The sequence below is a fragment of the Anticarsia gemmatalis genome, chromosome 28 (assembly GCF_050436995.1).
Source record: "Anticarsia gemmatalis isolate Benzon Research Colony breed Stoneville strain chromosome 28, ilAntGemm2 primary, whole genome shotgun sequence".
NCBI lineage: Eukaryota > Metazoa > Arthropoda > Insecta > Lepidoptera > Erebidae > Anticarsia > Anticarsia gemmatalis.
Window position 1 is genome coordinate 3,105,940 of NC_134772.1, and position 23,158 is coordinate 3,129,097.

A 23,158-nucleotide genomic window follows, 5' to 3' on the forward strand; every position below is an offset into this window, starting at 1 on the left:
TCTTGATGTTCATACAACATTTTTCGTTATTTATCTTATCTTAGGGGTGGGGGTGCCAGTTAATGCCTGGCTGACACTTCGACCATTCCTGATCCTTTGTGTCACCCCCTCTTTTGCTACTCTAGACGTTGGGGGGCAGGGCAAAACTTAACAGTTTTGCTATGCACCCCACCGGAAGCAGCCTGTAGTCTTCTGGTTTAGGGTAACCGCATCCTAGAAGATCCATTCTTTTCCTTCCTAAAGCATCACACTCGCACAGTATGTGTTATTTAATCGATGGTCGATGGTGGTAGAATAGCGCGACGGTTATAAATATCAGTGGCCATCGAAAGGTCACGGGTTCAGATATGTTTAGGCAACATTATGTGTAACACTATGACGCAAAATATGTATGTAGATTGTAAATCGTGATTTATCTTTCTGTGTTATTTTTGCCTCTGTGGCCGTTTGGTGTTGCACTGGTCCGGGAATCAAACCCGAGACTTCGTAGTCGATAGGTTAAAAATAAATTTATACATTACTAGCTGAATTGTACAACTTCGCTTGCGACACATAAGAGAGAATGGGCCATAATTTTCCCCATTTTTTAACATTTTTCGTTGCTGCTCCGCTCCTAACGGTCGTAGCGTAATGATATATAGCTTATAGCTTTCCTCAATAAATAGGCTGTCTGTCTAACAGTGAAATATTTTTTCAATTCGGACCAGTAGTTCCTGAGATTAGCGCGTTCAAACGAACAAACAAACTCTTCAGCTTTATAATATTAGTATAGATAAAATAGCAATAGTTCTCTAACCAAACCCGGGGATTGAACTCGAGACCGTACGATCGGCAGTCAGATACACCACCGGCCGTGCCACATAGGTACTTATTAACCGGTTTTTCATTTAAGGTACATAGCCTTGGGTAATTTAAACAGGTTGTGTTATTCGGGAAAGCTTGCACATAACCAAATATTGTCGTAATTAAATAACGCTTTCACACATGAAATTAAGTCATTTTATAAGTATGGAGTTTGGGAGCGGTCAATAAAAATTCAGTCATTAGTTATTCGTATGGTTAGTGGTCAACCTAGTGTCAAAGTTGTTCAAGCCCGAAGGCCTTTGACGTGGCTTTACGACTGTTATCTTAGTAGACAACCAGGACCGACTTTTTACGTGTCCACCGAAGCACGGAGACGCCCAGCTCAAATACCACCATGCGGTCACCCATCTATGCGATGACCGCGCCAAGGATTGCTTAACCCACAGATCGTTTATCGACCGGTGACTGCAACATGGAGTATGGAAGCGGTTTAAACACAAATGCAGGCATTAGTGACCTGTGGTCTGAGCAGTAGTCTGTACGACTGCTGATAGAACGGTCTCGAGTTCAATTCCCGGGTTGAATAATTTAATTTTTAATTATTTTTAAAGTCAACACCCGCATTAAGAATTGCTCTTGTGTGGTGGGGACTTTTACAAACATACAAACAAAGGACACAAAGTACAACCAGACCCGAAACAATTATTTGTGGATCGCACAAATAATTGTCCCGTGTGGGAATCGAACCAACGACCTCCTGATGCAGTGGTAGTGGCATGGCGACCACCATAACCACTGCGCCACGGAGGCGTATCTACAAACTTCCGAGTATACCAATTAAAATAATTATCAATTATATAAACGAACTTGATTGCTCTTCCTGCATAATAATAGTTAAAACCTTCAATTATTTCCTATCAAGAGCCCTTTGTACATAATGTTTATAAACAATATCCATACTAATATTATAAATGCGAAAGTAACTCTGTCTGTCTGTCTGTCTGTCTGTCTGTCTGTCTGTCTGCTACTCAATCACGTCTAAACTACTGAACCAATTTGCATGAAATTTGGTATGGAGATATTTTGATATCCGAGAAAGGACATAGGCTACTTTTTACCCCGGGAAAATGACGCATTTCCCGGGAAAATTCAGAAAATTCAACGAAGACGCGAAAAATCAGTATTATAATGACATTGAACTAACAAAATTCCGTTGCCATGGCAACTGTTTTTAATGGCGGATATGCCTTAGCGCGACTTCGTTATACTAAGAGATATAAATATTTTGAGAATATTTTTCGTGAAAAAAAAGCATATTTCATATCATCACGCTACGAGTACCAATAGGAGCAGAGTAGGTAATAGTAAAAAGTGTTACAAAAACATGGAAAATTCTGACCCATTCTCTCTTATGTGACGCAAGCGAAGTTGCGCGGGTCAGCTAGTAGATAATAAAACAAAATAATATAATTATTATGTCTATCCACATGTAAGTGGTATAAGTTGTCATCTCCCACGCGAGTCTACGGTTCGAACCCGAGGCAAAATACCAATAACTTTTCGTATTTATGTGTGTATTAGAAATAATTATCACTTGTGCTAACGGTGAAGAAAACGTGATGAAACCTTGCATGAACAGTTCTTGAAGGTATGCATATGCAAAGTCCCCAAACCGCACTTGGCCAGCGTGGTGGTCTCAAGGCCTAACCCCTGCCTCATTCCAGGAAAACCCTTGCCCAGCAGTATGAAATTAATGGGTTAAATACCTTATATTAGGTCTGAACTAATAATAAAATCTTTTCTCTACACAAAAAAGCTCGATATTTGGGTACCTCACGAGCTCACTGAAAGAAACCTAATGAACCGTGTACTCATTTGTGATTCTTGAAGCCAAAGAGATTTTATTACAAGTTCATACATACTATAATGCGAAAAGACTTTTTCCCCGACCTAATATATGAAAAGTCGAGTGGTATAAGTAGACATCTTCCATGCAAGAGGTCGACGGTTCGAACCCGAGTCAACTCAACTTTCAACTGCGCGACGCAAAAGAGGGTAATGTGTTTAAGAGTCTATTTACCAAGGAACTCAGAAAGGTTTGAGTATAACAGTTTTTTTAGTATAAGACTCTGTCGTGTTATAGTTTACTTAAAAAAGAGTGTTTATGAGTATAAATACTCGTACATAAGTACATTTTTTTTTATAATTGGCAATATTAAATTACCGTGTTTATGAAAACTTAAACTTGAGCGAGAACATTTGAATAAACTTTCCAAGTGTCCCACGTTTTAAAATCTGTGTTTAAAACGACATTTTCTTTCACCGTTAGAACAAGTGATAAATGTTTCTAATACACAACTTTTAAAAGTAAATTAGATATTATTAGTGTGTTCCAAGATATAATTTTTAAGGTTTAATTAACTTAGTTATCACGTTCAGAAACATTATCATTATATTCCTAATATAAACATACTCAAATTATAATTTATCTCAGAGTCTATTAGATAATAGTTATCACGAAAAAATAATTTAATTGTTCTAGAACAGTGGCTCCCAACCTGTGGTCCATGGAAGTCAAAATATGGTCCGCGAATGATTTTAAAATAAATTAATTCATTCTTCATTTTTAATATACTAACATAGTGGTCCCTGCTAACAAGAATAATATAAAAGTGATCCTGGACTATAAAAAAGGTTGGGAACCCCTGTTCTAGAATGATCTCCGGAAGTCTGTAGCCTTAACATTGTACCATGAAAAACCTTATCTCCTAATTAAAATAAAGAAATACGCAATAAACTCGTTAACGAAAATAATAGCGATAACCCTTACTAGATAAATAAATATAATATCATTAGACAACTCACACACGGTCATTTGATTCCAAACTAAGCAGAGTACTATGGTAACCGGATAACTGATAAACATACTTATATACTTCTAAACACATACTTATATAGATAAATCAAAAACTGACTCTATGGCACGATCTGTACTTTATGCGACTGCCACGCGTAGGTATTGTGTTCGAACCCCGGGTCGGGCCAAAAAGTATTATCGCCTTTTGGTTTTTGGACATCATGATTTTTCTTAAAAATTCTCAGAGATTGCCCTGTAGTCAGACCGTTCAGGATCGATTTCCTGGTTATGCAAAAGTACAATATGCTTATCTAATTTAACTTAGAATTTTCGGTACTTAGTTTAAACGTCTTCTTATCGTATGGTTAGTGGTCAACCTAGTGTAAAAATTGTTCAAGCCAATTTATTTCAATTTATTGACAACAACCGTTACCGACTTCTTACGTGCCCTCCGAAGCACGGAGACGCCCAGTTCAAATATCGTCACTAGCCGGTCACCCATCTATGGAATGACAGCGCCAAGGTTTGCTTAATTCGCAGATCATTTACCGACCGGTGAGCGCCACTGGCTATGGGCACCTCACTTACCCCCGGTTTCTGAGAACATTTAGCGGTAGTTTATCTATTCAATAGCGTTTTTTTATATAAGTTTTAACGCTATTGAATAAATAAACTACCGATAAATGTACTCAGAAACCAGGGGTTAGTTTAGTAGCCCGGAGTTAGATAACCTGCCCGGTATATAGCAATAGGCTCGCCGTCTTTTATATGGGACGATTATAGATTTTTGATAGCGAAACGTGGGTGTATTTCACTCCTGCTTACACTTTCGTGAATAACAACCGTGATATTCTAATAAGTTTACTAATGTGATACACTTCAAACATTGCTATAAAAAAATTGCGTAAGAATTTGTAATTGAATGACTAATGCAAATCATAACCCTCTTTTTTACCGCAGTTGGGTAACGTTAATATGTATTTTTTTGCTACATTTTACTTATGTTTATAATTGCAACATTAATGATTGATTGCGTGTTTTGTTAGGAGGTTCGGTTTGGTAAATGTTGAGTGTGGGTTCGATTTCTGATCTAGTGTTATAACGGTGAAACCATATTATACATATTTAGTTCCTCTGTGTTTCGGAAGGCACGTTAGATTGTGGGTCCCGGCTGTCATTTTCAAAGATCTTTGACAGTCTTTAATAGTAGTCAGAAGCTTGAAAGTCTGACAACCAGTCTTACCGAAGGGTATCGTGTTATAACCCAGGTAACTGGGTTGTGGAGGTCAGATAGGCAGTCGCTTCATGTAAAACACTGGTATTCAGCTGTATTCGGTGAAACTGGAAGCCGACTCCAACATAGTTTGGAAGGCTAGGCTGATATATATATTCATGGGTGTGTTACCTCAGGTTCGAACCTGCAGTAAACCACTTGCGTGGAAGGTACCCACTTATACCAATCGGCTACTACTGCTGCAAGGTAATATTCTTAAAAAAACAGTCTACATGAAAACCTACATCTTTTTTTTGGAGTCGGTTAATTTACAAAAGATAATAAACTGTATATCCAATTATAATGTAAAAATACGATTGTTATTGAAATATTTTTATAAAAGGTCAAAGTTTTCAGATAAACTCAAAATTGTATGACACATTGTCCAAAATAGTTATGAAACAATTCACGTGGCAGTCTCGTGAAATAGAAAAAATAGCCGCCTTTACACATACCTACACTGTATCGCACGTTCTTAGGAGCGTACAGGATTACGCGCGGGAAAGCAGCGCGCTCTTCGTGAGCGATTTTCTTCGCGGACTTGACTGATGAGCGCGGCGCGTGGTCTTTCCTTTCCCCTTACATGCTCTTTATATACACGCACTCTTTCCCAGTACTTCAAGGAAACATATAAAAAAAGAATTAGTGAAATCGGTCCAGCCATTCACGTGATGACCAAGGGAAATAGGGATTCATTTTTATATCCTACTAATGTTATAAATGCGAAAGTTGAAAAATGTATGGAAGTTTGTTACTCTTTCACGCAAATACTAATGAACTGGATACGATGAAATTTGGTATATGGGTAGCTGAAGACCCAGAATAACACACAGGCTACTTATCCCGGAGTTCTCGAGGGATCGGAATTTACACGGGAAAGGTTTCCACGCGGACGAAGTCGCGGGCCTCAGTATTACATATATAGATTTTACAGTGCCGAAAGCATATAGGGCATGACTTATGTAGTGTTATATTTCAAAACAGGTAACAAAATACTTTAGGTTAAATATGATATTAGTATACAGTATTAGATAATGTTATTTTAGATCTTAGGCCGGCTTTTGACTATTCTGATTAGCCTTTATTCCAAACTATGTTGGAGTCGGCTTCCAGGCTCACCGGATGCAGCTGAATACCAGTTTTACATAGAGCGACTGCCTATCTGACCTCCACAGCCCAGTTACCTGGGATATAACACGATACCCTTCGGTAAGACTGGTTGTCAGACTTTCAAGCTTCTGACTGCTGTTAAAGACTGTCAAATAACTTTCAGTATAACAGCTGGGACACACAATTTTACGCGCCTTATGAAACCCGAAGGAACTCGGAATGTATAATGGACTGCCTCCGTAGCGCCGTGGTTTAGGTCGCCACGCCGCTACCATTGCGTCGGAAGGTCGTGTGTTCGATTCCTACACAGGACAATTATTTGTAACAATTATGACCCATTCTCTCTTATGTGACGCAAGCGAAGTTTCGCGGGTCAGCTAATATATAGATAGGAGGAAAACAAATGAGCGACGATTTAATTTATCACCCAATTGCGTGAGGTAAATTCGTAATGGTTGTCCTTTAGCGCTCATACATCAATCTACACACGTGCATAGGCATAAATCTAGGTAAGTATGTACTTGAAATTGTCAAGTACTGCCAAGGACGACTAGAAGACAATTTACAAGGAGGTTATAGTGGTCACCTCGCCGCAATTACCGAAGCGCCGCGTGTGGTGGGTTCGAATCCTCCCCGGCAAATCTTTGTGTGATGAGCACGCGTATTTGTTCTGAGCCTGGTTGTTAATGTATCTATATAAGTATGTATTTACAAGTATGTTTATCAGTTATTTGGTTACCATAGTACGAGCTCTGCTTATTTTGGAATCATATGACCGTGTGTGAGTTGTCCAACGATATTTATTATTTTATTGTTATTTATTTTTCGCAAAAATCATCTCTCAATCTGCAAACGCCTCGACATAAAAAGTAACCTTAAAAACTGCGAGATAAAGTTGAAACTCAATTGTTAATTAAGTATATCTTTTTTAAAAAACAGGTCTGTAATCTAATAAAAAGTTTGTAATAAAGGAGTGTTTTTGTCATGTTTGTCCTTATTTTTAAGAACAGAAATAATTTTTTTCATATATACAGTCAGTTACACCGGTGGTTTAACAATTTGATATCTATAAAATCTTTTAGTTTCTAATAATTATACCGGAACAAGGTAACTTTTGAAAACAGGAGTTACTTTAAAATATTAGGAGGGGGAAAAAGTCTTTTCGCATTATAGTATGTATGAACTAGTAATAAAATCTCTTTGGCTTCAAGAATCACAAATGAGTTCACGGTTCATTAGGTTTTTTAAGTGAGCTCGTGAGGTAACCAAATATTGAGCTTTTCAGTGTAGAGAAAAAAAAATATTACAAATTCATACGTACCTATACTATAATGCGAAAACACTTTTTCTCCGACCTAATATAAAGAAATTGGCATGATTAAGATCAATTAAACTATTTGAAATTGCAACAATTTTATTCACAGCTGTATTTAGTACCAAATACTGAAAAACTGAACTCGTCGTTAGTTTTTTATGCGAGCTATTTACTTATTTCTGTAATCAAATTAACCCAAAGCCTTCTAAAGTAACTGCGGTACCTGTACAAAGTTAAATAGGGTTAGTTGGAATTCAACAATTCAATAAATGTCAAATTATTATCGAAAGAATAAGGTTGCGTCGGAATTGGAGCGGACGGACGGTAAGGATTTGCTGTTTTGTATTTATTTATATTGTACCGCGTTCACTGGATTGGCATTTCGGTACCACAGAAATTAATACAATGTGACAACAGATCTTTACGGTTCGTACACGCTGATTCCAACGCAATCGACGTTTGCTTTCGAATACTAAGCCTCAAAAAATTGGATATGTTCATTGGTTTTTGAAACTGACTGTACTAAAAACCATTTTTGGTTGCACAAAAAGTCGTTAAGATTTAGGATACCACTATCTGCAACGAGGTGGCATTGCACTCAGTTCAAATTCATGGTCATTTATTTAGCCGACTCCAAAAAAGACAGAGGTTCTAAAACCATCTATTTCCGCGTAGACGCCGCAGGTTCGAATCTTATCGCGTTGATGATTTATTGCACGTTATAAAATAAAATAATATTTTTTGCAAAGAATTATCGATCACAGAGCGGGCACGAGAGTATGCCGCTCACATGTTTTGATAAACAATGGCAGCCTTTAATTCATCGCACTTGGCGTCGAAGTCTGCTTTCAAATAGTGCATTAAATTAATATATCTTGAACGCAACTTACAAAACGTCAATGTCACTATACTTGCTGTCAATTTCAAATCCGCAAATCGAAATGTCATTTTCAGTCTTTAATGTCAAAAGTGTCAAATCTCAACCCATTCGTCATGATAGTCTCTACATAAATTAAAACAATAGACCATTAGGTTTTCTATTATTATAGTAATTATAACATGTAAAAATGGCAGACAAACTCCGGCAGATGGCTTTAAGGCTGAAACAAAAAGTGCATTTACCACAAATAAGCACTAATGGGCGTGAAAAAGTCGATCAACTTGTGACTAAATATGTCCCTGCTGCAAAAGTCAGTGAAATTGCAGAAAAACTCAAATACGAAACGGTCACAAAGAAAGTGAGAGAAATGGTATCGAAATATGAAAAGTTTACGGGTGTGGAGGAAATTATGGCGATTCAAAATACAGTTATAGATGCGCAGGTACGTGACTATGTTGCCGAGCTTACATCAGCTTACCCAAGGCCAAATATTGTGCATAGTATACAAAAGAGCTTAGATCATGAACCGGTATAAATAACTGTCGGGAATGGCGTCACCTTGTTAACCAACTACAGCCGTAGTCTAACTAAAGAGGTTTTATTTCATCCTAACCTCTATTTCGGTCTTTATGGAAAAAAACCGGTTGGAGTGTAGCAAAGGGTGTGCAAGGCGACTAGGACTTAGAAAAAATTTCGAAAATTTTCAAAAATGTTATATATTGTAATTCTTTTGCTTTTATCGTATAGATTGGCTAAAAATAAGCACTTTTTGCCCCTTGAGTTTTTTTGATCCGACCCACCGTTTACCGACAAAATGGGTTTGAAGTTCTCTCGTTACTATAGGAAGCTGGACTTAAATTTTTCGACGATAATTAAAAAGTCTCAAAATGTTGCTGTTTTTGGTTTTTATTGTATAGATTGGCTAAAAATAAACACTTTTTATCCCTTGGAATTTTTTGATCAGATCAACCGTTCGCCGACAAAATCAAAATGAAAGTCCAAAAACGGAGTTTTTGGCAAACCGACATGGGTAGGTTAGGTTAGAAGGCTGAGGTGGGAGCGAGCGAAGCGAAGCTCCCACCTCAGCCTTCGTGGTTATTTTTTTTTAAACCACCCAGAAGGAGGAGCCCCGCGAAGCGGGGCTCCGGCGACATCTTCAAAGTCCCATTTATTTACTTTTCGTCTCTTTTGATATTACAGCATGTCGCCGGAGCCCCGCTTCGCGGGGCTCCTACTTCTATGTCAGTCAGTCACCTTTGAGTTCAACTGCATGTTTGGTGCAGTGGTTAAAGTGGTCACCTCGCCGCGATAACCAAAGCGCCGCGTGTGGTGGGTTCGAATCCCACCCGGGACAAATCTTTGTGTGATGAGCACGAGTATTTGTTCTGAGCCAGGTTGTTAATGTATCGTATAAGTATGTATTTAGAAGTATATAAGTATGTTTATCAGTTATTTGGTTACCATAGTACAAGCTCGGCTTAGTTTGGAATCAAATGACCGTGTGAGTTGTCCAATGATATTTATTTATATTTGTTCTAGGAAAGATTCATGGCAGCTCAAGACCGTAGGAGGGATGTTGGCCGTCAGCTCGCAAACCTAGAGTCTCGCCTCAAGGAACTACATGCTGAAATGCAAAACACCATGAAAGGGGACGACAAGTACTTACAGCTGTGTACGGAAGAGCATAAGGTATACATATGTTACTGTAAAAGCCCGAACGGTGGTAAATCCTAAGATTTTCCGGTAAAACCTAAGATTTACCAACTCTCAATGGTAAAAGTCCGAACAATTCTTTTATGATGATATGATATGATGTCGAGATGTCGCTGGATCCCCGCTTTCCGGAGCTTCTCCTGCTGGGTGGTTTTAAAAAAATAACCATGTCCGTTTACCCAAAACTCCTTCTTTATAACTACGTTACGGTATAATTATATAGTAACTATGTTACGGTATAATTATATACCGTAACATAGTTTTAAAACTCTGGCTTGTTCGGACTTTTACCATTGAGAGTTGGTAAATCTTAGGTTTTACCGGAAAATCTTAGGATTTACCACAGTTCGGGCTTTTACAGTAACACATACATAGAATCACGCCTTCTTCCAATAGGTATAAGTAGTCCACTTGTTACGATCCTTACAAACTTCCTTTACTTTATTTACATCCTATTGAGTACTAATAATATCACTACCAACATTAACAATATTTTATTGAATCCAGAATAACGGAATTACTTTTAGGAAAAGTGGCTAATATCCATGTTATTCTTTCTGTGTGCATTTATTAAGTCGGGGAAAAAGTCTTTTCGCATTATAGTATGTATGAACTTGTAATAAAATCTTTTCTCTACACAAAAAAGCTCGATATTTGGGTACTTCACGGGGCTCACTGAAAGAAACCTAATGAACCGTGTACTCATTTGTGATTCTTGAAGCCAAAGAGATTTTATTACAAGTTCATACATACTATAATGCGAAAAGACTTTTTCCCCGACCTAATATACATATGTTTTTATGAACAGCTCATAATTCAAGAGCGTGCTCTTCGTGCGTTGTTCACGGATGCTGAGCGAGAGGAGCGCGAGCTGTTCGCCACGATGTCGGCCGCCGTGAAGCTAGGCCATGAGAGGGAGAGGGCCCACGCCGAGAGGAATAAGTACTGGTACATCGTGGCCTCCATATTTGGTGAGTTCTATCTATCTATACTAATATTATAAAGCTGAAGAGTTCGTTTGTTTGTTTGTCTGTTTGTTTGAACGCGCTAATCTCAGGAGCTACTGGTCCGATTTGAAAGATTCTTTCAGTGTTAGATAGCCCATTTATCTAGGAAGGCTATATATCATCACGCTACGACCAATGGGAGCAGAGTACCAGTAAAAAAATGTTACAAAAACGGGGGAAAATATGACAGTTGAAATTTTCACAGATACAGTCAACCTGGGTAACCTTGAATCATTTGGGTAAAGGTTTATTTTAGTTTGAAACTTTTATCAATTGTGTTGGTTTCATATGAAAAAATTATCGAAACTAGTTCATATTCCCACTGTCAATGTTACCCAAATGATTCAAAGTTACCCAAATTGACCTTGTATTACCACTATAATTCCACATTGTCGTCCTCCAGGCACAGTTCTAGGCATAGCCGGCTCAACGATCAACAATCACCTCAAAATGGCAGAGTTTCGTGACATGATGGAACAGCAAATGGCTCGCAGCGCAAGTGTATTGTACACCATCGCCGGCGGCGGCACGGCCAACAGAGCGGACATCACTGAAGCTATGAAAACCGAATTTGCTTATCAGGTAAGCGTAATCTATACTAATTTTATAAAGCTGAAGAGTTTGTTTGTTTGAACGCGCTGAATCTGAGGAAGTACTGGTCCGATTTGAAAAATTCTTTCAGTGTTAGATAGTCTATTTATCGATGAAGGCTATATAGCATCACGCTACGGCCGTTAGGAGCGGAGTAGCAACGAAAAATGTTACAAAAACGGGGAAAATTATGTCCCATTCTCTCTTCGCTGACGCAATCGAAGTTGCGCCGTTCGGCTAGTTTACGGTATAAATAGTGTAACATTCGCGTTAAGTGATCTTGTAGAACAATAAATATAACATTTCTTACGATAACCCACGATCTTTTGACTAGAAACCCGAATACAGCCCCAACATTCTTCTTCTTATCGTATGGTTAGTGGTCAACCTAGTGTCAAAGTTGTTCAAGCCCGAAAGTCCTTTTGACATGGCTTAACGACTGTTATCTTAGACAACAACCGGGACTGACTTTTTACGTACCCTCCGAAGCACGGAAACGCCCAGTTCGAATACCATTATGCGCCGGGTCACCCATCTATGGGATGACCGCGCCAAGGGTTGCTTAACCCTCAGATCGTTTACCGACCGGTGAGCGCAACTGGCTATGGGCGTATATTCCAATTATTTTCGGTATATTCCCAGTTGTCACCTCTACGCTGTCGCCCGGATGTGTCAATTGGGAATATTCGTCCTGCTTTTATTCCCAGCTGTCACCCCGAGGGGCAATGTTAGAGGGGACAACTGGTAATAGACCTAATTTTCCAACTCTCGCTGTGGAAACCAGGCTTTTGTTTAGGGTCTGTTATTATATTTTTTATAATGGGCTAATATCTTAATAATATTATGTGTTATTTTACAGGAACAATTGGCACAAAATTTAAAGGAAATGCAAGAAAATATAAATCAACTAGTACACAAGCAGACATCTTTAATAGGTAAGTAAAGTAGAGACAATGCTTTATTTTTAAAGACAACTCCCGTACTAAGAATTGCTCTTGTGTCGCGGGGACTTTTACAAACCAGACACGATATAACTATTTGTGGATCGCACAACAATTTTTTCCATGTGGGAATCGAACTCACGACCTACTGACGTACTGGTAGTGGCGAGGCGACCACGTTAACCACTGCGCTATGGAGGCCTTCGAAGGTCGAGCCGTCGATATTGTTCAAATGTGTGCACAATACACTAAGCGCAACTGGCTATGGGCGCCTCAGATATAAATAGAAATTGAAAAATCTTTTACTGTTGGATAGCCTATTTATTAAGGAAGGCTATAGGCTATATAACATCACGCTACGACCAAAAGGAGCAAAGCACTAGTAAATATTTAAATACGGGTAAATTATGACCTATTCTCTCTTTTATGACACAAGCGAAGAAGCGCGAATCAGCTAGTATTAGCAAAAATTTCTAACACTACGTTCTCTTGCAGATCACCTCCACCAACGCGAGCATTCAATGGACGTCCATCTTCGCGAACTACGGCGTGTTATCGTCTCCGCTTCACAATCTAGCGCACAATCTGACGCGGAACTTGCCAAAGCATTATCAGTTGTTCACCACGACCTGGAAGAATCCGACCAAAGTAAAGACGAGCTACAAAACAAAGTACTTTTAGAACCAAATCAAATTTTAACAGGAATCGGTGTCATTATGTGCATGGCTATCATATTTGGCAACATTATAGGCAGAGTCAGTTGATTGGTTAGTCTTAAATAGGTTCCTGTGTTTGGGAACTAGTCTTTTTAGCTTGGGGTCTAGATTTTTTTGTGGCAACACTGTTTTTATTTACGTCTCTCGACTTCGATTGCGAAATGGTAAAGTGTAATTTATTTGAAAATTGGTGTTTTGTTTATGTTATTAAATCATAATATTATTTTTATTTAGATAGTTTTCGAGATTTCAAAGTTTACTGTTCAATAAGTATAAGAAAAAATATTTTAAAGGATATTTTGTTATTTTGGTGATTTTTATAACATAACTGCGACATGCTTGAAATTAATAAATGGTGAATTTTTTAAGGCACCGTTATTTGTGATACACGTGATTTTAATTTTCAGCGGAAACTTATTATTAAGTCTCATAAAAAAAATGTGAAGTTTATAGTAAAATTATTTTCTCTGTATTTCAAAGGCATACTATTTTGTATTAACAAATAAAATGTGAACAAAACTCATAGCATACACGTACAAAATAAGTCTTTTTAATGTGATCTTTTTAAATTACAGCAATATTTAAAATCTAGTCCGAAGGAGCTGTTTTTTTTATAATAATAGTAGTTATTAGCTATAACCGACAAAATACAGTCCGCAGCGAACTGAGTCCGTAAAAGCCGAATAAAACACGTAATTGATGATCAATTATAATATTTAGTATCGCGACTGCGGCCAGCTTGCGGCGGACTAGAGTCCGTATATAGCTATAAAGGGTATATTTTTATATATAAAACGTACAAACACAGGAACCTGGGTATTGTGATCGTTTAGATTAAGTTACGTGAAACGGAATGTGAATATACAGGAATAATTTTATGCACATACAGAATAGCATGGAAGTGAATAAAAAAAAATGTAAAAGAAAATATCGATGGGCGGTGAAAACACTACTAAAAAAGAATATACCAAAAAGTAATACCTACTCATATAAGTAATATTGATTTATTCGACTTTGAAACTCTTACCTCGCTAAAGGGCCGATTTGAAAGTAAAACATATAACAATATGTTACTCGAAGAATTATTGTAAATTTTTACTTGCAGGCAAAGTTATTTTTGTCCATTACGTGACTTATAGATGGGACTTTTATAGACGGAGTCGCTGTGTAGATTCATAAACTAATCTTTAAAGTTAATAAAAATATAAATATCATTGGACAACTCACACAGTCATCTGATTCCAAACCAAGCAGAGCTTGTATTGTAACCAAATAACTAATAAACATACTTAAATACTTCTTAATACATACTTATATAGATAAATTAACAACCAGGCTTAGAACAGATACTCGTACTCATCACACAAAAAATTGACCTACCCTACGCGGCGCTACGGTTATTGCGGCGAGGTGACCACGTTAACTATTGCGCCAAACGTGCAGTTTTAATGAGAAATATCTTTCTGAAACAATTATTGAAAGCACGACGATTTCTCGTCTTTCAAAAAGCCGATTTGGGTTTGATACATATGTGTGTTGTTTATTCAGGGACTTCAAGATCAATGGCCAATGTTGGTAGCTATTCTGATAACACTAACGCTACAAGCTTACCCTCTTATTCATAAACACACTATAAACCTATTTTAGTTAAAAAACTACTATAATATGTTTTCTCTTTTTCATTTTGCTAAGGAGTGAACGAAACAAAACTCTTTATAAGTCTTTAATCTCTTGCCAAGCATACTTTCTCCACTATTCGTTAGTCGAATCTAGCGATCATTTTTGTATATTTATTTTTGTTGCGATCTCCAAAAACATTAAATAAGAATTTTGTATGTCGATTAACTTTTTTATAAATGTTTTCAGCACCTGTACTTTTCAATCATTTTGACTGTAATTTACCAAAAGTTTCACTTATATTTGAGATCGCTTTGTTTTCACCATCATTTCAGTACCTCCGTAGCATTTTAGGTAACTACTAGAAGTTATCAAGTTGTCGCATTAATATAGACTTAAAACTTAATTCCGTTGTGTATGTATAATGTACCAATATTTATTACAGTACAGTTAAATAAAATATAAATGATTGTTGTACAAATTACTTGTTTTATTATACCTAATTAAAATAAATAATTCTATCAGTACAAATAAATTAACACAAGTATTTATTTGCGAACGATATGAATATGTATATACATGTACGTATAAATGACGCTTTCTTCCCATAACGGCAGGCACCGATCAAAGAACGCTTCTTGGTACGATACTTACAACTGAATAAACATTCGATTTAGAAATGTGATTATCATTATCGTAATATTATTATTGAGTAGTTAAAATAAATACTGGTCTCGCAATACAAATCAATTGTATTATAATAGAGAAATTACAATTTTAGTGTGGTATCGGGCTGAATAAGTTGAGATTCAAAACACAAAGGTGACGTTTGGTTTAAAAAAACAAACTGTCAAAAATGTAATGACGCTTCACGCTACAAGTGTCATTATAAAATCTGTTTATATTTGCGTCGTGATAAAGCATTGAATTTGTTACAAAACTAGAAAAAATTACCACGCTATTATAATTTCTTACTTCTCTATAAACTAAAAAGAACAATGCAGGAAGGTAAGTAGTTTAAATAACTGAATTAAAGCTCAATTACTTCGATCAATCCCATACGCGTAATTTAACGTTACATTTTTATAGATTTAGAAGTGACTGGTATATCGAGAAGTGGTCGGGTTAGGAAGAAGAGTTCGAAATTAATGGATTTTGAGTCTCCCGACGACATTGAGAATCGTATGCGGCGGCAAAATACGTTTAAAACGTTCGCCCCGCCGGAGTATCAAACACAGGAAAATGTCCCGCCGAGGCAGGCGGAAGATGCAGGGACTGCTTCGGGAAGCGAGTCGGATTATTATGAGAATACGGCTGGAGAAAATGCTGACAGGTCAGTTTTAATATTCTGTTTATGAGTCATTTGTAATAAAATTGTAAAAAAAAACACTGGTTAGTACTAATATGACGGTTCGAACCTAAGTCAACACACCAATGACTTTTCAAGTTTTCCCAGTTATTTGTGTGTCAGAAGTAATTGTTACTAGCTCCAAATGTGAAGAAAAGACACCACAATAAAACCTTGCATGCTAAAATACCTAACCAATTCCTAGTTTGAGAGACCATTACCCAGCAGTTGGACAGTAAGGACTAACAAAAAAAATCTTTCATCACAGTATGGAGAGTGACAGTTCAGCATCAGACGAGGGCTCCACCAGGACTCCGGCCAACTCCTTGTACATGATGGAGAAGAGCAGCAAGAAAAAGCTGATTGTCAAAGACGGCAGGGTTGTTGGAAGGGCTAAGGCTCAGAGGAAAGACAAGGGTAGGTTTTAAATCTTGTTTTAACTTACCACTTTAGAGCTGCCTGTCTATTGAAATAATGTAAGGATTACTACAGCTGTGAGTTTCTTGCCGTTTCTTCTAACGAAAAACAGCTTTTCCAAAACAGTGGTAGATAAAAATATGATGATTTCAAATTGTTTAAGTTTATGAAATAAAGCGTACTTGACTTAGACTTTGACACACATATTCGGGTCGGCATGTTCGGCATGTTGTTCAACAAAACTGACTCGAAGCAATACTGCACTTGTTCGTCTTATGTCGATCAGGTAGTTCCGTTAGATCCAATCATCACAAGTCGGTTTGATAGCATAGGTAGGCAGACATCAAAGAACTTGCTACAATCTTTATATACTTCCTTTGCTTTATATTCCTACATCTTGTTGTAAAAGTCCGCTGGTTACAAATTCTATATGCTTGATTTGAATAACATAATTTGATTTGTTTAGGTAAAACTCGCATAACTGCATACATGATGTGGGCTAAAGAGGCCCGCAATGAGCTACTCCGCAAGCACCCCGATATGGACTTCTCAGCCATTTCCAAAAGACTGGGAGAGATGTGGTCTAATGTAAGCATAAGTGATTTTCATTTTCTTTTTTTGGTGGGTGATCACTTGTATTTATGATGAAAAATGTGAGTCTTTGTGCTCAGAGAGCATGTAAAAAGTCTTTCCAGGTGGTTGTCAATTAAGATAACAGTCATTATAGCCACGTCAAAGACCTTTGTACTTCTAGAATATCTTTGACACTGGGTTGACCACTAACCATAGGATAAAATGAAAAATTGAGCATGTTTTTAATGTAAATAAATAATTTTCAGGTAAACTACAATGAGCGTTACTTATGGAAGCGCAAGGCTAAACGCTTCGCTATGCAAAAAGAGCAGAGCAACCAAACTACTAATAAAATAATTATATCTAACCCAAGTAAGTACCACGATTGTCTAACTTTCTAGGCCAGTAGCGCGATTCTCTACAGTCGGTCGAATATCGAAATTATGATATTTAACATGTAGGTACTGCCAAAATAATTCCTACGACGCCCGATAGAGATTTTGATACGAAATTTCTCGATAGCTACCCGGTTGTCGGTAGTCGATAGTGGTAGAGAATTGAGCTACAGTTTTACAGCTTACAGATAAACTATCTGCCATATAAAAAGACAGGAAAATAATGAAATACTGTTAAAATTACATATCATTATCCCAGGACAAATATTTGCATAACGAGGACGAGTATCAGTTCTGAGTTTGCCAGTAAATTTATCTATATATGTATGTATTTGAAGTATATAAGTATGTTTATCAGTTGTCTAGTTACCATAGTACAAGCTCTGCTTAGTTTGGAATCAGATGACCATGTGTGAATTGTCACAAGATACCATTACTATGACTGTGTTCGGCAGGTCGCCCCCTTCCCCCCGCGGGTCCGGGTCGCCCCCCCGGTGCACGTGCAGCCCAGCGCCCGCAGCCAGCCCCGCCCACTCCCCCACAACAGGCTCTTGTGGTAAGTCATCATCTTCAGCTCCACAACACAGTGAAGGTATGAAAGTCCCCAACCCGCAATTGGCCAGCGTGGTGGACTCAAGGCCTAACCCCTCCCTCATTACGGCAGGAGACCCTTGCCCAGTATTGGGACATTAATGGATTAAATCCTGCACAGCTCCGTTCACGCTGATCCACAGTTACCAGGAGATCACGACTACTTGGTTTTGTCAGACTTTCAAGCTTCTGACTACTGTTAACGAGTGTCAAGGAAAATATATACACAACATATGTTGTTTCCATGCTATGTTCTTCCACGAGGTACAACCAAAAAAAAGGATAAAATCCTATGACTGTCTTCCGGATCTAAGCTATCCCTGCACCAATTTTCAAACCAATCTGTTCAGCTGTTCTTGAGTTATAAGAAGATTTATTTTATATTTGTTCCGTGTGCAGCCGGTGAGTGGCGCGGCGGCGGCCACGACGACGGCGGGCATGTACCGCGTGACGGGCTGCGGCGCCGTGGAGGTGGCCGCGCACCTGCGCCTGCTGGGGGAGAGCCTGGCCATCATCGGGGAGAGGCTCAAGGAACATGAGGTACCAACTACACTTCTTATTGATTCTGTGGACTGACTAGAAAGTGATAAATTTTCTTCTTGTCGTATGGGTAGTGGTCAAAGTTGTTCAAGCCGCCCGAAGGCCTTTGACATGGCTTAACGACTGTTATCTTAATTGACAACAACCGGGACTGACTTTTTACGTGCCCTCCGAAGCACGGAGACACCCAGCTCAAATACCACTATACGGTCACCCATCTATGGAATGACCGCGCCAAGGTTTGCTTAACCCACAGATGGTTTACCGACCGGTGAGCGCAACTGGCTATGGACGCCTCAAAGCCAGCAGTGGGACAGTAGTGTTAAATTTATTTTATTAATATAATAACTTACGTAACTTTTCTATTCCACAGGGTCAGATCGCAGTATCAGGTTCAGTATCAGTACTTCTGGACACCCTGCTATGTTCCCTGGCGCCGCTCCTGTCAGTGTCTCGCGCGATCCCGGCCATCGCCCCCCCTCAGCGGCTGCTGCAAGACACTCTGCACAACATCGCTTATATCATGCCGGGCTTGTAGGACATGGGGGAATGAGACGATGTGGACTAGCGGCGGAGGTGACCAATAAATGAATTTATATGTATAAAACTCTTCCGTTACTGAGTCTTCTTCTTATCGTATGGTTAGTGGTCAACCTAGTGTCAAAGTTGATCAAGCCGCCCCAAGGCCTTTGACTGTTCGACTGTTATCTTAATTGACAACAACCGGGACCGGCTTTTTACGTGCCCTCCGAAGCACGGAGACGCCCTGTTGAAATACCACTATGCGGTCACCCACCTATGGAATGACTGCGCTAAGGTTTGCTTAACCCACAGATCGTTTTCCGACCGGTGAGCGCAACTGGCTACGGGCGCCTCGTTACTGAGTGACTGACTGACTAACTGGCTGACTGGCTGGCTAACTGACTGACTGACTGATGGACAACGCTCAGCCAAAATTACTGAGCGTAGAAAGTTGAAATTTGATATGAAGATTGCTTAGGAAGTGAAGAAAACCACTAGCCCCCGGTTTCTCATGTACATTTACCGGTAGTTTATCTATTCAATAGCTTCAAAACTCATTGTAAAAAAAACACTATTCAATAGATAAACTACCGCTAAATGTACTCATAAACCGGGGGTAAGAGAGGATACTTGGAAATTAAGGGGTTAAAACTGTATATGAAAGATCAGCCATTAAACTGTTATAAAAACAGGAAAACTAAAGACGCAAACTTCGCAAACGAAGTCGCAAGCGGCCGCTAGTTTTAAAATAATCGTCAAATTTTTATGTTTAATCAAAATTTGTTTTGTTCTCTTGAGTGTTAATAGTTATAAGAGGAACTATTTTGTGTATAGAAATGTAAACTATCGTGTTACATGAAATAAATGATTTTAAGTAAAATGTTTTTTTATTTGGTAACATTAAGTTCTTAATGACGTCAGACCTTTCTTCCAACTATGTTGGAGTCGGCTTCCAGTCTCACCGGATGCAGCTGAATACCAGTATTTTACATGAAGCGACTGTCTATCGATATACGTTCAAAATGTTACGCTAAATAAAAACTACACAAATACTGTACTTTACTTTATTAAATCCGACAATTTATTTACAAAGATCTTACACAACACTTTGTATACAGTCAACTTGGGTAACTTTAAATCAATTGGGTAACATTGAACGTGGGAATTTGAACTAGTTTCGATTATTTTTTCATATGAAACCAAGACAATTGATAAAAGTTTGCATAACTAAAATGAATCTTTATCAATTGTGTTGGTTTCATAAGAACAAATAATCGAAACTAGTTCAAATTCCCACGTTCAATGATACCCAAGTTGACTGTACTGAAAACTTACAAAATATTACTAAACTCGGGCCATTACAAACGCGCGAACTAAGTCATGTCATTATATCGGAGTCTCTCGCTCACTACACATTGTCACATTCCTATGATTCTTTTGATTATGACATAGTGAGCACGTTTGTAAAGGCCTGAGTATAAGAATAAAAATACACAGTTTATTGCTAAAACTAAACAATATTTCAAATTTAAATTCGAAAGTATAATCTTACTTGCCTGATTGATCTATCATTTTCTTACCAATAGGGAACATGCAATATTTTTAGTTTTGATTTCATTTTAAAGAATTCCATGTAAAATAGGTCATAACCATATTAAAAAATTAAAACAATCTAATTTATCGTAAAAAATGCGGTTTTAAATGGATCGTTTAAATTTTCGCGCCAAAACAGACCTACACTCACGATGACGTCACTCCTCTCTGTCACTGGTCGTGCTTGCCTTCGTCGGTTATCATAAATTGCAAATTTTCTCGACTTTCTACTTATTTTTTTGTAATAATTTAAAATGGAGTATCCATCAACATCAGGTGATCACAATAATACCCATAAAATTCCGATAAAAAGTCGTGTTGACTCATGTTTTGTGCTTATGTGTCCATCTACTTCAACAAAGTTTCCAAATAAATTGTTTTTGACTGGACTTTCTGACCCAAAACAGAAGAAAGTGGTTTCAAGCTGCAAAGAGGAATGACTATTATTCTCTAAAGACTATTATTCGTTGCTGTGAAGACCACTTTGACGTAAGTTGGCGAATACTTGTTATTATTGCTGGTACTGTACCTAAGTATTTACAAAACTTCTCAATAATATATTTTTAATTTGACAGTTGGAGAACGACGTCGAAAATTGGATGAAGTTTAAAATGTTTGGGGGGAAACTTTATCTGAAAAAGGATTTGGTACCTCATATTTTTGAATGCCAAAATAGAATGAACCGATTGCGTTATCGCCGTAAGATTCTCTCGTTGAGCTAAAATATAACTGCTATGTTTAGAAATCGCTGAATAAAATGCAAACAAAGTTTAAAAACTATGATTCGTGCATACCGTAGTAATTTAGTCCCCTTCATTTCTACACTTGAAAACTCTGGACTCACGACAAAAAAAGTTACTACCATGTCGACACTAACTTTTGGTAAATTCCTGGAGTCTGCTTTGATAAACCCAACTTCCATTTTTATTAAAAACGTAAATAATATTCACTGCTAATAATCAATTTCACACGCAAAGTTAACCTCTCAAAAGTTGACATAGCAGGAGTGACGTCACTGAACGCTGATTGGTGTTTTGAAATGCGTTTCGTTTTACGTAATTTTAATTCGTAATTATTGTTAAAAATCAACATAATTTTAAATAAAAATGTTGAAGTAGTCCTTCTTTTATATTTTTTTAACATTTTAATCATAAAATTTTCATAAATATCGTATTTGCATGTTCCCTATTGTTGGCTGCAAAGTTATAGAACTACGCATATTATATTTAGAAATATTAGTATACATTTATATTTTATTTCAATCTTTGACAACTGATAAAAATACTTATATACTTCTAAATACATACTTATATAGATAAATTAACAACCAGGCTCAGAACATACTAGTGCTCATCACACAAATATTTGTTTTAGGATTCGAACTCACCACATACGGCGCTACAGTTTGAGAAGTGACCACGTAAACCACTGCGCTAAACGTGCAGTTTACACCTTAAAAATTACAGCTAGAACATAAGTTATAGTCCATTGAAATACTAAATTTTTCAGGCTTCTTTTTCAAAGTTATTTTTTTATTGTGTAAAGGGGTTCAATAGAAGCTTAAAATCAAAGCTAAGGCCTTTGACATGGCTTAACGACTGTTATATTAATTGACAACAATCGGGACCGACTTTTTACGTGCCCTCCGAAGGACGGAGACGCTCAGTTCAAATACCACTATGCTACCCATCTATGAAAAGACCGCGTCAAGGTTGTTTAACGCACTGATCGTTTACCGACCAATGAGCGCTATTCATTACCACCTTATATTAACAGTATTTACGACACATGTAATTTATAGGTACACTAAAAATGATTAATAATTAATGATTATAATTTTTCAATGGACTAATAATCGTAAACAGAAAAGATTTCAAAGCAACATTTTTTTACAAAAGTCGTCCCCTACAATTAGGTGCTTCGCATAAACAGTATAGTACCTTCCCGGGAACCGAACCGACGTCATAGTTGTAGTTCCAAGTCAATTCCGAGCCCGCTTTGATAAGAGAAAGGGCGAAGAAAGCCACCCAGGGGAAGCGAGGGTCGTGAGTGTCCACAAATACGTTCTGAACAAACACATTTGGTGAACACGAATGCTGAAAGAGAAAAAAGATTATAAGAATATTTATGGAAGAGCTCGTGGTTAAGTAATAACAGCCGCTCGAATCGATATCTGAGGTTAAGCTACGTTTGCTGAGGTTGTTTTGTGGATGGGTGACCGTATTATACATATAGAGTTTCTTCGGGTTTCGAAAGACATGTTAAATTGTGAGTCACAACTGTAATTTTTAAAGATCTTTGACAGTCGTCAATATTAGTGAGAAGCTTGAAAGTCTGACAACCAGTCTTACCGGA

At 37.7% G+C, this 23,158-nt stretch overlaps 3 protein-coding genes across 3 annotated transcripts in view; 2 read left to right on the forward strand and 1 right to left on the reverse strand.

The window, feature by feature from the left end:
• The first annotated feature begins 8,320 nt into the window (after positions 1-8,320).
• Positions 8,321-15,305, forward strand: LOC142984801 (uncharacterized). Its single transcript, XM_076132630.1, has 6 exons — positions 8,321-8,681; positions 9,779-9,928; positions 10,761-10,923; positions 11,363-11,541; positions 12,410-12,485; positions 12,987-15,305. The coding sequence occupies exons 1-6, from the start codon at positions 8,427-8,429 to the stop codon at positions 13,253-13,255; spliced, it is 1,092 nt and encodes a 363-aa protein (XP_075988745.1). The 5' UTR covers positions 8,321-8,426; the 3' UTR covers positions 13,256-15,305.
• A 387-nt stretch (positions 15,306-15,692) lies between these two features.
• LOC142984752 (HMG box-containing protein 4) lies at positions 15,693-20,088 on the forward strand. The gene is made up of 8 exons (XM_076132516.1): positions 15,693-15,832; positions 15,914-16,157; positions 16,441-16,589; positions 17,056-17,177; positions 17,429-17,534; positions 18,013-18,113; positions 18,548-18,688; positions 19,062-20,088. The coding sequence occupies exons 1-8, from the start codon at positions 15,823-15,825 to the stop codon at positions 19,224-19,226; spliced, it is 1,038 nt and encodes a 345-aa protein (XP_075988631.1). The 5' UTR covers positions 15,693-15,822; the 3' UTR covers positions 19,227-20,088.
• A 172-nt stretch (positions 20,089-20,260) lies between these two features.
• Positions 20,261-23,158, reverse strand: part of egg (SET domain bifurcated histone lysine methyltransferase eggless) — a 32,580-nt gene continuing 29,682 nt past the window's right edge. The window contains exon 34 of the mRNA XM_076132515.1: positions 20,261-22,899. Coding sequence (XP_075988630.1) covers positions 22,693-22,899 — 207 coding nt within the window. The 3' untranslated portion in view covers positions 20,261-22,692. The remainder of the gene's footprint in view (positions 22,900-23,158) is intronic.